Genomic DNA, 16796 nt, shown 5'->3' on the forward strand with positions numbered 1-16796 from the left:
TGGCTCAGGCTGTGGCTGTTTTCCCTGCAGAACCAGCTGCTCTGCTGGCACTGCAGATCACTGCCAGCTGAGGCTGTCTGAGTACTGAGGATGCTTCAGTACCCATGTTAAGCTGTTAAAACAGATTGGCTAATACATTAAAAATAGTAAAATTTTACCAAAAGTACTGAGTATATATGAAGCACAATATTATGCCACGTGCTTTCAAAAAGAAACATGATTTTTTAAACCCAAATAAACTGTGCATTTCCAAGTGAAATGTATTACCTGGATCCTGAAGATAAAATGACATTTCTGTTCCTAGCGACAGCAAAATTGATGTGGCAACAGAAACAGTTTTTTCTGTTGCTGTTTGGTTTGTGCTGAAAGGCACAGTACTTTATAGTCATACACTCTAGGAGCAAAGTGTCTTACGATAGAGAGAAAAACAATCTTCCTAGAGAAAAGTGCTTCTGTCCAGTTCTTGCTGGCAGGCCAGGATCAAGGTCAGGATCATTCATTTAGCAATTATGTGGGGGACATACGGATGAAACGCATTCGTATTATCTTGTAAAATAACTATTTCTTGAAAATTTTTGATAGTAGCAAAATGTCCTTAGCACTGAAATGTGCAGTGGGGAAAAGGCCTACAGGCTTACAGTCTTCACATGCCATAAATCAAATTGAATCTAAGTCCATTCAGTCTAGCCCAGGATGGAGATCCTATCAAGGTCTGTTACTTTTCTGAGAATGGGACAAGGGTGTTTCTACCTCCCTTTTCTAATGTGGAATACCTCTGTCTCTTGTGAGGCCAGCAGGATAACTCAGTGGACTCCTGACTCCAATACATCTACTTTCAGTATTTGCTATTATTTTGTGAGGCAAGGCCCAGAGAAAGGCATAAAATGCCACTTATCTGTAGGCCAACTTTCATCAGATGGCATTTCCTCCCTTACCCTGATGACAATAAAACTGTCCAGAGCTATAACAGATTAATTTCCAGATTAACCTGTTAATCTTTAGTGTCTAGAACTAAAGAAACCATTATAGAGTCCAGAGTAGACAAAGATCTGCTGATCCATCACTTCAGCTTGTGCAAATTCAACTGAGAAGCGATAGGTTATGTGTGCAGGCTTGTTCTGGAAGACCAAGGAGCCCTTTAGGGTCAAAAAGCTTTCAGGCCCCCCCAAAAGTGTTAGCTGATTTGTGGTTTGGGCAGCATTTGGCCAGGTGTTTTCCTTGGCTGTATGTGCAAGTCTACAGAGAATCTGTTGCTTCTCAGTGCACCTTCAGACTGTCCTAAATGCTCCTGAAACCGTGGTTGTGAGCTCCCTCACAGACCCAGTCTGAAGCACACAGTCAACTGTTGTGCAATCTCTAGAGCAGGGAGCAGTTTGATTAAACAGTGTTTTCTTTGGTGAGGGAAGGGAACATGGGGGAAAGGACCCAGTAGCCATTGGAGATGTAAAATTAAAATGAATTTTGGTCATTTTAATAAATATATATCAAGGAAATTTCACTTTACTACAACAACACGTTAGTATACAAGCATCTAATATTTAAGCTTAAAACATCAAGCGTTTATCAAATATTGGAAAAGAGCAGACATTACTAGACTATCAGGATATAACACAAGAAAAATCAGGTTTTTTAAAAAATTGGTCCTTGTGGACAAATGTCTAAATGATGATCCTACTCATACACTGTATGAATGAGATCTATATTTAATATTATTATTATTAATAAAAAAGCTCCTGTCTTGGAGAAATCAGGTGGGACTTGTACTTTCTTTATTTGTCATTTTTCACAATGATAACCCTCACAAACTTATCAGTTTAAACTCACCTGACTTCATAAAGGTTACCAGTGATTTATATCCTGCTGTGTTTGTGGTCACCTTGGCTAGGGGTAGCTTTTTCTTGTGACCATTGGGCTTTCTGAAAAAGACTACAGTTTGCAAATGTATTTTACTACCCAAATTAACCAATGCCCAGGACTCCTCCCGCTGAACCGATGAAACCCAAAGCAGGAGATCTCAGATCCAGAGACCTGTCTGACGCCAGTGCCAAGCCTGGGGCTGTGTCCCCTAGGGGACACTTATGCCCTGCACTGAGCTGGCTGCTTCCCCAGCACAGAGGTGATTTTCATCCTTTGGGCAAGAAGCAAGCAGAGATATCACTTGAGTGCAAGATGCTGTGGGAACAGGCAGCTATTTATGAGTCAGCTGTGGCCTGGATGTGGCTTTTTGCTGAGCACATCCTGCCAGTTGTTATGGGGACTGTGGGAACTAATTAATTTGGTGAATCTAAGACTCACTCTTGGTCCAACCCCAACTAATGTCTTCTGGGCATTTTACACTGAACACTTTTGCAATCTATCTACCTAGGGATGACTAAATGTTGTCCTCAGCCACTGAAATCTCCAAAATGTTCTTTTTTAAAATTAAACCCCTTACATTCATTCAGATAAAACTGTGTTTATCGCCACATTATTAATTAACATTGTGCTTTTTGCCTTCTTGTCTTTTTTTAAATCAACGGCAAAATTCATAGAAAACTCCCGCATGCTTTTGCAATCTAAAATAGAGAAACTATGTGAAACAGAATAAAGTATAAAACATGCCACTGGGTCATGAACTTCATTATACAAAGAAGAAAAAAAAAAGAGCCCCAGCAACAGACAGTTGCCATAGAAACACTCAAGCATCGAATGCTTGTTTACAAGAGACATCTCTCTATTGTTTCTTAAATCCCTTCCTAAGGATGGCAAATCAAAAAGCAATTGAGCATCAAAAAGGAAGAACAGAGATGTTTGAATAGGAAGTTGAACTCAGTACTTCAAAGGTTAAAGGTTTCTAATAATATTGATCCACCCTGTGGGTTTCTTTTTTAATCTCTGTTTAGGTTAAATCCCTGCTGTATCAGATTCATACTTAATTTTCACACTGGCAAAAATTAAGACAAAAAGTAAGGCACCAAAAAAAAACCTGCCCTGTGTAACAACAAACCTCATTAGTTATTACAGCTGAGGTGAAAACATGCAAATACTTGAACTGCATGTTTGATTCTGATTAAGATTCCAAAAACAGGTTATTTCTTTATGCTATGTCCTATTTTGTCAGTTGAACAAGATGCTGAATTACAGGAATTCAAGAGTATCACTACAAAATGCAAGGATGGTTTATTCCCAATCCATGAAGACAGTCCTTTGTCAGAATGAATACTGAGTTCCAAGGAGCATATCATCCTTGCTGGTAGCATCAATTTGTTTACCAGACTTCTAATTCCTTGGTAAACATAATGGAGGTTCTTCTTAATTAATGGCAGACTTCTTGGGGGCGGGGATATGTAAAACGATATGTTTTCCCCATCTGGCTGATTGGCATTTCCAGCAACGAAAGCTCCACCATAGCTGCACAGACTACAGTGCTCAGCAGTAATGCAACTGTGTTCTTTCTGAAGTCTCCACATTTATAAATAGCTGCTGATGCGGATGGCAGAGACACTTTACGCGATCTGATCTCCACTCTATACGTCGCGTTTGTGGCATGATTGTACCATTCGTAGAAAACTATAAAAAATCCATTCAAAATAAAAATTTGATAGAGAAGGATCATGCTGTGCATGCTTCAATAGAGCAAGAAAGATGCCTCATATTTTACTTCCTTTGTTGCAGCAGATTTTATTACTTGGTAAAGATTCCTTTTTCCTTAAGGATTTTTTCCAAGATTCACTTATGTTGCTCTTGTCATTACATCCAGTCTCAAAATAGTCATAAAATTTGCCTTTACATTCAAGAGGATGGGTGCCTCTTACAGTTTCACAGTTTAGGGTGATGCTTTCTCTCTCAGGTTCATTACCTCCATTCTTGTCATTAAATTTTGCCTTTTCCTGATTACTGTGAGACCTGCCATTAGTGATGAATATTTCATTAGCAGGTATCTGGTCATCATTTCTGTAAGAAGGTGTGCTGCCAACTTCATAATCCACCTGCTGGGAACAGCTCGGCAAAGAGATGGGAGGGGAGGAGGAGGAGGAGGAGGAGGAGGAGGAGGGGGGGGAAGAGCAGGAGGAGGAAGAAGAGGAATTACTTTCTGTACTAGCATTAACAGAGTAGGGTAGATTTAAATAGTGACTGCCACATTCTTGATAGAAGCAGCACATGTGGAGCTTCTCGTACTCCTCCTTTGCCATCCGAAGGCGTTTTCTGTATGGACAGTCCTGAGGCACAAACCACTCTTGTGAGGAGGTGCCACTGAAGGAGCAGGTGGAGAAGCACCAGTTGTTCTGCATGATGATCTCTCCATGGATTCTCTTCATGAGATTGTTGATGAGGACGGATCTACGCAGGTAGACTTCAGGATCATCAATGAATTTCAGCTTTTCCAAAGACATGTAGAGAATATGGGCCCGCTCCTCAAACACGGAGATTGTCTGAAAATGCAAAAAACACATGATATGGAACTGAAGGCAACCAGTTTTGTTCCAGACAAGGAGAAAGGAAATGAAGCAAAGTATTCCCTCTGTGTCACTACTTTTCTATTCTTTTTCTGAAGCATCTAAAACTGGCTTTTTTTCATTTTGCACATCCTTGTAGGGACCTACTTTTTCTCGGCCACAGCATTCTCCCATGTTTAGGGGGTAGGCAGTTGATCTTAGGAGGTAAGTCGCTGAGCATTATACCACAGAGGCAATTCCAGGGCAGAAATCCAAGGTGGGAGAGTGAAATCCAGATGCACACATCTGGCTCTTTAATTACATTTGGGATTAGAACATAAAATTGTTGTGCAGTTTTGCTCCAGTGATGGCTAGGGGAGGCTTTTGTTGCAAATGGAGCCCTGTGGGGCTTCTGCAAAGCCCTGAAGCCAAGCAAGGGTCCTTCCTGCAGCACCAAGGTTTGCAAGAGGCAGCCAGCAGCCATCACCTCACACAGCAAGTGTTGGAGCATTTCATCTGCTGCCAGTGGAAGAGGCCCTCCAGCGAGGAGGTCTCCATTTGCCAGGCTCTTACACTAATCTTGTGCACAGAAGTGCATGCAGGGAGGGAGGCAGGGAGAAACCCATCTCAAAGCATCCCAGCATCTGGAGAGCAGCTGTTGGCCTGCGTACTACGCCCTGTGCTCTACAGGACCGGTGGGAATGCAGATAGGCAGGGATAAGGTCAGGAAACGAAGAGAGGATAGGGATTTGCAGAAATCCTGGCTCTACGCCCACAGATTTGTTCTCCTTTCCATGGCCCTTCCAGGACTCCCTTCTCAGCACTGGCAGCATGAGCAGGTTACTGCCCCTGGGAAGCCCCAGATTCTGCACTGTAATCGCTACCCTGGGAATCAAAATAAGAGAGGGGGCAATGCATGCTACTGTAAGCACTAGTAACTAATTTTCATTTTTAGTAAGAATTTGGTTTGCGTAGGAGGAGAGCAGCACAGCACAAAGAGAGACTGCTCTAAATCCCCCCATCTGTGGCTTGATCATTCTTCCCTTTCCCACATGGTTACAGCATTTTTGCAGAGTGGAAGTCGTAGCTATGAGGACTGAAAGAGCTTAAAGCACAGCTGCTTTTCACATCCATTCAGCTCTCCTCAGCCCTCTAGCTCTTTCCACAGCCTGGTCATGTCTGCGAGGCTTAGAAGCAGCACAGTGCCTCATAAAAACAAAAATTGGCCATAATTTCATATGAGTTCACAGCTGAAGCTCTTTGTTAGAGAGAGTAATTTTCTATAATAAATGACTCATTTTAAATTATATTAAGCCTATAGGTTCATTTGTGTCCTTTCTACATGATGCAGCAGCAGTCAGTGAAGCCATAAAAGCCTGGAGCAAACCAGTAAGCCTTGAACTGGGATTCTCCTGGGGATGTGTACTGGAGGGACACCAGTAAGAACAAGTTATCAAAGGCTTTCTTCTACATGTTTGCCAGCAGCCTTCTGGAGAGAGGCCCCAGGCCCTACCATCATACCCTCTATGGGACAAGTAATCTTAGAACATATCTCTTTACTGGGTGGCAGAGGTATAAACATGTAAGAAACCTGGTGGGCATCCTCCCTCTGCCAGAGCTCAGTGCTGCAAAGAAGAAAATGTATTTGGGCTCAACGGAAGAAATTGGTGACCCAGAGTTTCTGACATGTTACACCTCTGCAAACAAGAGCACAAAACAGTGGCTGGGTCTAGCTTACCAATACTTCTAAAGCTGCTTTTTATTGCTGTTAGAAAAGGCTAAATAACTATTCCTTCTCCCCCTCTTTGTAAGGAAATTAATCACTCATACAAAAATCCAACAATCTTATAAAAAAAAAAAAAAAAAAACTGCCTGAAAACTGGGAGAGTGATGTGACATGTGTGAGACACTCACTAACCAGAGCACTTTTTTCAACACCCTTGGTGCTGTTTATTCACTGCTCTGGCAGCAAACCAGACATCTTCTGAAACTGACAACGGGACAATTTTTCACCTTTCTGGTCCAGGTACTTATTTCCAGACAACTCTATTTGTAGCTGAAAATTCCTTCAGCTACTCTAAGGTATTTGGGGAACTGAGCTCAGCATTAATGCTTGCTTTTCCTCCACAGAAATCCCTCCCTCATTGCCAAGAGAACATGGGTAGCACTGGATTTCCATGGGCCAGGTAGGATTCAACAAGGTAAGGATGGTGTCTCAAGGCATGAGCTATGCTTAAGCATTTCACCCCAGGCATTCAGTTCCACACAGAACTGAGCCCTTAATGAAGGGGAGCATAAAATCTTGCAGAAAAAGTCAGATTTCAATTTGTGTATTCACTGGCCTGGGAAACATTCGCTCTAATCTCTCCCCTGGCAACTTTCACTAAAAAATATTCTTTCATTTACTAATCTGTTCTTTGGGAGTTATTAGCCTTTTAATAAACGTGATTAAATACTGAGGGAACTTGTACTTGCATTCCAAGTAATTCTGGTTTTTCAAAGGATCTGTGACCAGTGTGGGCTATATGGAACCTCTTACTATTTTCCCCTCTGGAAAGGAAGTTTTATATGAGTGGGAAATCTTCTACTTATGTTCTTCCTTTCTGTTGTTTAAATGTTGTTACAGATCTGTTTCTGTAAGCATGACATGAACTAGCTAAGAACAAAATAATCTGAAAAAAAAAAGTTATTCTCAGCATTTCCATTTGCAGTTATTATTGCAGAAACGCCTTTGCTTCTTTTGCAATTGATGACAATACAACAATAAATGTGAAGAAGTGACAACTGTTTGTTTCTGAGCAAACAGCTGGATCATTCTCCTAATTTCAGCAGAGTATTTCAGCCTTCTGGAAATGGGTCAATCGAATGTTACTAAGCATCTGAAACTCAGAGTAAAAATAATGACTATTAGAAAACATACTTTATGTGTACAGCTGCTGAGTGGCGGATGAAAATCCTCTTCTTCCACATATTTCCTTTTAAAGTATGTGATCTTGGATGTTGTTACAGGATTTGAAATTCCCCTGTAATGTGATCCTGTGGGTAATAAATCAGATATGACAAATGACATGCGGTTTGCCGGAGGTTCTCCAAACAAAATACTTTTCATTTCCCTTCGCGCTACAGGAGAACGCCGCCGCATATTTTCGCATCTATTGGCGGCGATCAGAAATAAACCCTCTCCTGACTAGCGCACGACCCGCGGGCCGGTGTGAGCGGCGGCGCGGGGAGCCAGGGCCGCCGCAGGGCGCTCGGCTGCCGGACAACTTTGCCCCTCCGCCGCTCCGCCGATGCCGAGCGCGACGGCGCCCGGCGGCCCCCGCGCACCTGCGGCCCCGCTGGCCCGCGGGAGACCCCCGCCCTCCGCCCGCCTCGCTCCGCGGACAGCCCCTGGCCCCCACGGGGGCCGCCCGGTGCCCCCGCGGCGGAGCGCTGCGGTGCGGTGCCTACCTGCGGCGGGGGGCCCGGGGGCCGGCGGGGTTGGGGCCGGGGCCGGGGTCGGCGGGGCTGCGGGGCCGGGGCGGCCGCAGCAGGGCGGCTCCCAGAGGGCGCGGTAGGCAGCGAGGTCGGCGGCTCCCTCGGCGGCGATGGGGCGGCCCAGCCGCTGCATGGGCAGCACCAGGGTCATCGCGGGCGCCGGCACCTGGAAGCGAAGCAGCGCGGTGAGCGCCCGCCGCCCTCACCTGCCCCCCGCCCCGCCGCGTTCCGCCCCCCGCGGTCCCCAGCAGCCAGACCTCTGCGCACACGTATATTAAAAACATACGCATATCGATCTCACATAGACACACGTTTGGGTTTTTTTCCCTCCCTTCTTATGGCAGGAGAGAGAGCGGAGCCCTCTCCCACAAAGGGTGCGGGGTCCATGGCACCGGGAGTTGGTGCGCGCTCCCCCCAGGCCGCCCCCGGCCCCGCTCCCGCCGCCCCCGGCCGCGCTCCCGCTCCCCCCGCCGCCCTTTCCCGGCCCCGGCGGCGCTCACACACCGGCACGGATCCGCTCACTGGCTTCCCATTTCCTCCCGGCGGCGGTGGCACGGCGCGCTCGGCACCGGCGGGGTGCGAGTCTGCCTGTCTGGGTGCGTGTGTCTGCGGTGCGAGTGTGTGTGTGTGAGAGAGAGAGAGAGAGCGCGCCCAGCAGTCCGGGATCGCGTTCCTTTCTTCTTTCTTCCCTCCCAAACGATACAGACAGCGGAGACTTAGGTAGTTGTTTCCACTAGCCCCGATCGGACTGAACTGGATCTGCCTCCAGTCAAAACACTGCGAGACTAAAGACAGAAAATTGGCTCCGGTTTCACGCCGTGAGTTGCGGTCCCACCGGAGCCAAGCACAACATCGGCGGAGCGGGCGGAATATTAAGCAGGAGCGGGGACTCCGGGGCCAGCGCCGGGCTGCGAGCTGCCTCCTGCCGCGCCAGCGGGCTGGAGGGGAGGGAGCAGTGGGGGAAGGCGGCAAACTTTCTGCGAGGAGCGAGGGATGAGTTCATAGTCACCTACTTCTTGGCAGAGGAGCGCGGAACAATGCGCCCAGACACGGCCCGGCCCCTCCCTCTCCTTCCTCCTCCTCTCTCTAAGAAAGCGGGATGTAGTTCCCCCTCGGCGCAGCCCTCCCGGAGGAAGGCGACGGCCCGAGCAGGCGGCGGGAAGGAGGGGCTGCAGGTGGGCAGGTGGAATTTCAGCAATTGTTTGTGTTAGCAGCTGAGCGCTCTCGAACAAGAGGAAAAAATAAACCGCAGCAGAAGAGGGAGGAAAAATAAATCGTTCGCATCTGCCAGTTGTTTTCTTAAATCCTAGCACAAGGCTGCTACTTTATTAAGAAACGGCTTCCAGTGTGCGCTGTTTGTGTCTTGGACGCCTGCGTGCATGGATCTGCCTTTTCTCCTCACCGGGGCACAAACGGGAGCTGAAGGCACAGGCAGCTGAGGTCCCCAAGCAGTTTGCCTTAGTAAAGGCCACCAGTCTCACTGCAGCCGGACTGACAGGTGCCTAAATCCCTTCCTCAGAGCCAATTTACTGCTAATGCACTGCATATACCCCTCAGTCATTTTTCTTGCCATCTTGTTTTTCTTGGACCAAGGAACAGCACAGGGAATGGCAAGCCACTGGATTGGCCCGTTGAAAGTTACCCCTGACATGGACAATATATATTATTTATTCCCCACACCTTTTCTTACCAGCTGAGAACCAATACATGGAAGGAGTGGTCAAAACAAGTGAGTCAGTCTGCTGATGTAACAGCAGGGCCAAGAAGTGACCCAAGAACCAGCTAAAAAGTAATATATTTTGTATCTGAAAAGATTATACCATCATTAGAAAGCAGCAATGGACTCTTCTCATTAATCCAGATGGAGGAATCATTCACAGGGGCACATCAATCTTCTCACATTGGCAAGACATCAACACTCAGTGTTTGTCCTGAGAGAATAAAGGTTGGAAGAAACTCACTGCTGCTTCTGGAAGTCAAGATTCCTTTGCTCATAATGAATAGAGCTCCTCTTTGTGAATTTACTTTTTTAAATGAGAATCGGATATTTCAAGTCTGCATCTTTTTCATGCCATATTTCCTCACAAATAGGTCTTTCGAAGCTCAAGCAGAAACATGCAGGAAGGAAGGAAGGAAGCGTTGGGATGCCTTCTGCACAGTGCTGCTAATTTATCTTGAAAAACTGAGTTCTCTGGACAGCCACGAAAGTAAATGAACTGTTTCTGCTATTTACAACATGCAAAATTAATAGAGGCAGGCCAGTTCACTTCCGTAAACAGCTACTGTCCATGCACATTCTCCATGTTTCCAAACTGTATAAAAACAAGGCATAAATAATATCGCTTCCCTGGGAGAAAAAAACCCAATCACCAGAAAACCGAAGCCCCAAACAAAGCTTGTAGGTCTCAGCATGTGTTGCAAAGATTTAGAGGTGGCTCTCAGCTACAAAATAAGTCCTGTTTTGTGGCAGAGGAATTGCTTCAGCATACAGCTGCCGAGAACCAGGCTTTTAAAAGGCCTCGTGGCTCTGGGTGTGCTATTTGTTCCCCTTGGATATTCAGAAGCAGTGATTTCCAGCTGCTGCAAATGAGTGGGAAGAGAGCTGCAAGCACCCAGTACATGGGAAAAGTCAGACTCCTTGAAGGTAGAGTTGGACACAGCAGAAATGTGAGCCAGTGTTTACTGAGGAAGCGCTATCGGACCCAGCTCCGCAAACAGGACCTCTGGCACTGCTCCCCAAGAGCCAGCCTACTGCTTTTCCCCATTAAGGGTGGCAAAAAATCCATTCCTGAGTATCTTGCCAGAAGTTACACAGCAAATCAGTGTCAGCGCCAGAAATAGAATCAGATCTCATCATCCTCCAGCCGTAAGCCCAACCCATTTATATTACATTATCTTATGCAATGGAGGGATTTCATCCAAAATCCCGTTGGTTTCAATGAGACTTTGCAGAACAGCACACACATTGTTACATTTCCATTAGCGCCTCTGGAAATAAAGGATGAAAGATGTACATTTGAACATACAATACATTTACAATATAAAATTACAGCAAAAGGTTGACACTTGGGGCTGGATTCAATTTTGAAAAATCCATTTGGAAGCCTTGTGTGGGCTTCAGTGGCATGGAAGCCAGGCACAGTTTTTTATTGAACCCAGCCCTCCATCCTTAGGCTACCAGAATTTTTCCATTTTGTCAGCCAAATGCATTCAGTGTGAGGACACCCCGAGGCATCTACTTCTAGCAGCCTGAAGGTTAAAATGTCAGACTTTTTCCGTGTTCAGTTTCACACTGTAAGACCACTATACATTGCCACGCTACTCCATTTGCTGGGGTTTTCACTCCCTATTCCTCCAGAGCCATTATGATGTTAATGAGAGAACTGTAATGATGCCATTCACATTACAAAAAGCCTGATGCGATGTCAGAGAAAGGGGCTTTTTATACAGTTCCAGAATGCTTCTAAAAACCCAAACTTAAATATAAAATGCCCATGACTACAAAGCTGCAAGTTTCACCGAGACCAATAAAAACAAGGGAATAGACTTAAGATGGCTATCCCTTGTTTAGCCCTGGGTTTGTACCCAAGTACTGCAGCAGGTTCAGTTTTTATCACGTAGTGTGGAGCTTTCCATTGCATAACAACATGGCTTGAGGAGAGAATAGCATTTCTCAGCTGTGCTATACCATTGTTAACATCTGGACTGCAGTGCTTAGAAAACAAAATTGCCATCGTTTTGGTAGCTGTTACCTTTCTGACGTTTCAGAAAATTTTCAATGCAGAAGCAATAAGGATTTCCACTGCACACAGGCTGTGCAGACCCACTGTCTAAGGAAGCAATGACAGCTGGCAAGAGGAAGGGGAAAGGCACAAACACATACCCAGACTGTTGAATCTCCCTTAAAAAAAAACCCCGACTGTATCACCTGTAAACTAGTCCAGGCTAACCTCATTGTAAACTCTTTATGGTTGATGCAACAAAGTTTGGTGTCGCCAACTTAGCTGAGGGAGGCAGGGCATCCTGTGGACAAGAGCGTCATGGAAAAGGGCATAAAGGCTCCCCTGGGTGCAGCAGATAAAGGCATCAGGACGCCAGCATCACTGGCAAAGAGAGCAGAGCCATGCTGTAGAGACAATGGTGGAGTGATGACAGCTATGGCAGAACTGTGACAACCTCACATGGGAAAATAAAAGACTAGATGGAGGTAAATAAGGAGGACAGGCAGGAGGTGGCTTGGCTCTGACCACAGCAGTGGACGGGGAAGAGGATATTGGGAGTTTGTGTTTAAATAGATCAAAATGGCTGATATGTCACAGGTTCAAGGAAGAGGAAGTTACAAACAGAGATGGGAGATAATGAGGGCCTTGATTAAAATGTTTATTGTTTGGATAGATATGTATGTAGCTGTAGTAATGTTATGAATTAAGCAGTGGAAATGCAAGGGACACCTAATCACAGCACACTGGGGCAGCCCAGTCACAGGAAATGAAAGCAAAGGATCAAAGACAATCCCTGCACTCAGGGCTTTGGAGGCAAGCTGAGCAGCAAGGCTGCAAGAAGTGGAAAAGCCTCTGGAATTGGCCATGATGGATTTAAATTGAAAACTGGACTTCCAAGAGACAGCCCATGGTAGGGAGATTTCTTCCTTCTGTTACTGGTATAAGATAGCTGAGGAGAACTGCATCATGCCAGTGCAGAGCAGTCCCTGGTCTGTGGTGAGGGAGAGTCATCAAAGAGGCAGCAGGGTGAAGAGGGGAATGAGGACAGGTGCAGTGAGATGGTCTGAGCCCGAGGCAACAGTGATTTTCTGTTTCTACAGCTGTACCTCTACCAGAAATGTGTATAACAGCATCTAACAGAAGCAGGATCCAGGGGCGAAATGAAAAGGTTAAGGCTGGCTGAAATAGCTAGACTGGTAGAACAACAGGTCTGTGTGCCAACAGGGTCAATTCAGCTTTTCATCCTTTGGAGGTATAGATAAACTATAGACCTGCCAAGTCTGGTGTTTTTCCCTGTATTTCTTGGCCCTTACTTCAGGGAATTTCAAGGAATCTACTGGGGTTTTTTTTTCTTTTGCTTTCTTTTTTTTTTCCCCCCTCCTTTTTCTAGAGCTGGACTTACTGTTTGGTGGAAAAGAAATTAACTTGAAATCAGAAATTGATGTCAGTGTCAAGATACAGCCCTTTCACAGAAGTTTTTCAAAGGTATCTTCACTTAACTTCTACCCTAATTTAGATTATGCAGCTCCAGATGCTTAAGTGTCTCTTTCTCCAGACAGCATTCAAAGCAAATATTTCTCTAATTTTTCTAATTCCACATGCTAATTTTTTTTCTTTACATACTTTTCAGTTAAATTGTTCCCAGAAAGACTTTATGGAATTACTCTGGACCGGTATGTCAGAGTCCCCTGGGTTTCAGTAAAAAAAAAAAGATTTAAAAGAAAATGTCCTTTTGGACTCTTAATACTTGTACTTTCTCCTGCTTTTGGTTTCTATGAGGCAGAACAAGAGAAAGTTTCCTTTCTGACAGAAAAGATGTTTCCTCTCTTATTTCTTTGTAGGTATATGTCACCTATCAGAACTCTTGGTAGCCAATATGCAAAGAACTCTTAAATGCTTGTTCTAACAGTTAAAGTTTTCCCCAGAATTTATGCAAATATATGAAAATGCAAGCAAAATTGCAATTTATTTTGCCACAGGGCTCTGGCAGATATGAGAAAAGGTGCCATCACATTTACTGCAGCCATCTCCTTAAGGCTGCTTTGCCTGACTGGTCTAGGAGAACAATAAAGCCCCATGGTATTCATTTCAGTAAGCATAAATATTTTTTCCAGTGTTCTTAGCCAAAATGTCTCATATGCTCTCTGCCTCCACCCCGCTGGTGGCTGCGTGGCCTTGCTCGACATTAAAAACTCTGTCCAGGATCCACTTAGCTCAGTGGGGGTTTAGTTTTCAAAACGCTTCAGTATCCTGAGGGCAAAAGGTGCTCCTCTTGCTGCAAACTGTGACCGACAGCATTTCTGATTAGTTAACCTTTGTGAGGGGTTTTAACACTGAATAGGTGCTCCCAGTGTTACTATTGGGGCTGAAGTCGGAGAGAAAAAAGGAGTCCCGGTAGTCAGGCGGGGCTGAGAAAAAAGCAAAGCCCTGCTGTTACATAAGGAGACTTCCCAAATCACCAGGCAGTTCTCATCACTTGCTCTGGAAGAGAGGTACCAATTAAAACCGCTTCCCCACTTAACTTTCACTCCGGTGCACAGCACATGCATGTCACTGGCACCGTAAATGAGATGGTTTATGGAGTTAATTATATTGCATGCCTCACTTTTTGTCTGCTGAAGAAAGTAAACAAAACAAACGCAAAAGTGTTTTGGAACAAAGAGCGAGTTGTCTCCCACTTTGCTCTGTGCTACTTTCCATGAAGAATGAGAGCTATTGTTATTCTTTTACAAGTTTCCTTCTAAGGGAAATAAACACCAAAGGTAGGATTCCAAGGAAATGACTCACAAGTATTGGCAACAGGCTCTGAAAATTGGATCCAGTCTTTGCAAAAGCCTTTAGCAGAATACTAAACCCTCTTATTGCAAAATAAACTTTTCCCAGATGAGCTCCACACCAGCTTTGCGAGTGTGTGTGTGTGTGAGTGTGTGTGTTAGCACTCGTAGACAGGAACAGAACCCATTTCTCACGTCTCCCCTTCTTCCCTCTGGGGCACCGCTGCTGATGCCATTTTTAGCTGGAAGCTGGAAATCTTTAATAACCGACTGAGTCATCTTCGGGAGAGGGAGGGAAAGGGATGTGCCTCACCTTGCCGAGCAGCAGGCTGCCCGCCGGCCGTCCCCACCCAGAGACCCCCGGCAGAGAGGGCCGGGCAGACGATCTCCTAGAAGCTGATCTACAAGAACTGGCAGGAACATTTATCCTACAGCTGTAAAAATGAAGGGCAGAGCAGAGAAGGGATTTTTTTTTTCAATCCCCTGACATTGAATCTAATTCAGCAGGGCAAGATCAGCCTTTAATAATCTGTTTTCAGTCACTGAGTTAGCCTTTCAGATGTGCAGAAGGTAACCATGCACCATGACTCATATTTTATTTCTTAATCAGGAATCCCAGGAACCAGGAATGCAGACACTGAAAAATCAGACAGCTGAGCAAAATCAGTGCAGCAGGATTACCATCTGCAAACAGAACAATCTGCTTTGCATATTTATTTCTCAGCTGTTTAAAATTTTGAATCATAAATGTGTATTCTGTATCACTTGTAATGCATACAGTCTAAATCACTCGCACTCGCTCGTGTTGGTTTGGGGGGTTTGTTTGTTTGTTTTGTTTTTGATGATTTAAATCTGGTTAGACAAGAGCAACAGAAATTGCAAACCTTACACAGAATTCCTTTGTTGCTTGGTTCTACTTAGACAAGCCTATTAAATGAAAGAAGCTGGTCCCCTCATTCATTTCCTTTGCAAATTCTTATTTAACCACTCCAAATCGAGATGAAACAAACTGTGAGGCTGGTCCAGAGTCAGATTTTTTTTTTTTTTTTTTTCTTTCAGAAAGTCCCTTTACAGTGTGCCTGAAAGCAACTGGCAGCCAAGTACCTACTTAAGACTCTAAAGGTTGCATTAGTGGAAGTTTTGCGTCTGGTTCAAGGCATTGCCAGGTAGTTTCTAAAGCCTGTAATTCACTAAGTGTCCAACAGAAACAGCTTCCAACAGGACCTCTAAGTAAGGAACGATGTTTATATAGACTGTCTGAGACATTTGAATTGTGCTGAACTCCAGCCATCGCTCAGCCAGTTATAACCAGCTGTCAGGGTTGGGAAGGAAACCAGGATAAACCAGTGTGGCATCGCCTTCCCAAATCTGCTGGCAGGGTGGCACAGCAGGCTGGGAGGTAGGAGCTGCTCAGACCCCACCTCACTGCAGTGTTTGTGGGTGAATTTTAATATTCATCATTCCAAGGCTGCTCATTTTAGTGACAGAAAGGAGGGATCAGCTGGGAAGTGGCGGCTGCTGCAGGGAAGGCAATGCAGAAGGATAAAGCCAAGCACATGATAGAAAACATTTAGAGATCCACAAGTCAAAAATCACTATAATCACTTTGGCTGCCCCCTTTCTCAGCCTTTTGTTGTGCTCAGCTTTTTCCACTTTCCAGAATCCTCCTGAAGCAGCCAAAGCAGCCACAGCCACAAGAGGCCAGCCAGGACCCAATCCTGCTCAGGCATCACTGCTTCTACCCCTCTATGTTCTGTTTTTCTCTGGACAATAGAAAATATCCCTGATCATCTGCCTGGGCTGAGGCATCTGCAGGGAGCACCTTCCAGGAATGCTCTCACGCATCTTGTAAAGATTAGGCACACAAAGTTTAGTTACAGGATAAAAATCTCCCAGCCACAACAATGTGGCACAACTGCAGCAAGGAGCTGGAAAGGAAAGAGAATGGAGAGAGCCCACCTTGGTATGGGACAAGGGGGTTGATTTAAGCATATTTTGGAAAGTTTTCATTCCATAGTAAATACTTGCAATGCCCATGAAACACCTTAGAAAAAGAGAAATGTCTAAGTAATGAAAAGATTATAAAATTATGATACCTGTGCTGTTGAGTATCCATTTTTTATGCATGATGTAGCTCATGAGGCAACCAGGCAGCACACGTGACCTGTAATCAGCAGGAGATGTTTTTGGCAGGGATGCATTAGTCATTTACCCCTGTGCTCTGGTGACATCTCCTCTGAGAAAGGTTTTCTAGGGTATTCTCACAAGCTCCAGTGCTAAGAGAACATATAAAATTTTGATACAGAACTTAATATTTGACTGAATTATTTTTTTTTAGAATTTCAGCATTTGGGTAGATTCTTACTTACAATTTTGCCTATTCATTTCTCAGTCTCCTTGCCAGTCTC

General features: G+C 45.0%; 1 protein-coding gene across 1 annotated transcript; it reads right to left on the reverse strand.

Moving 5' to 3' along the window:
* Nucleotides 1–1444: 1444 nt before the first annotated feature.
* SERTAD4 (SERTA domain containing 4) lies at nucleotides 1445–8475 on the reverse strand. Its single transcript, XM_053974657.1, has 4 exons — nucleotides 8397–8475; nucleotides 7866–8058; nucleotides 7336–7451; nucleotides 1445–4412 (listed from the first exon to the last, which is right to left on the reverse strand). Exons 2-4 carry the CDS (start codon nucleotides 8041–8043, stop codon nucleotides 3630–3632), a joined length of 1077 nt encoding a protein of 358 aa, XP_053830632.1. The 5' UTR covers nucleotides 8044–8058; nucleotides 8397–8475; the 3' UTR covers nucleotides 1445–3629.
* Nucleotides 8476–16796: the final 8321 nt, after the last annotated feature.

This window comes from Vidua macroura, chromosome 3 (assembly GCF_024509145.1).
Source record: "Vidua macroura isolate BioBank_ID:100142 chromosome 3, ASM2450914v1, whole genome shotgun sequence".
In the NCBI taxonomy this organism is placed as follows: Eukaryota; Metazoa; Chordata; class Aves; order Passeriformes; family Viduidae; genus Vidua; species Vidua macroura.

Excerpts from the sequence above, each read along its gene's own strand:
- SERTAD4 (XM_053974657.1), bottom strand. The coding sequence starts at position 8,043 with ATGACCCTGGTGCTGCCCATGCAGCGGCTGGGCCGCCCCATCGCCGCC. Across the intron at positions 7,452-7,865 it reads CCCCGGGCCCCCCGCCGCAG|GATCACATTACAGGGGAATT; the intron begins GTAGGCACCGCA and ends TATTACCCACAG. Across the intron at positions 4,413-7,335 it reads TCAGCAGCTGTACACATAAA|ACAATCTCCGTGTTTGAGGA; the intron begins GTATGTTTTCTA and ends TTGCATTTTCAG.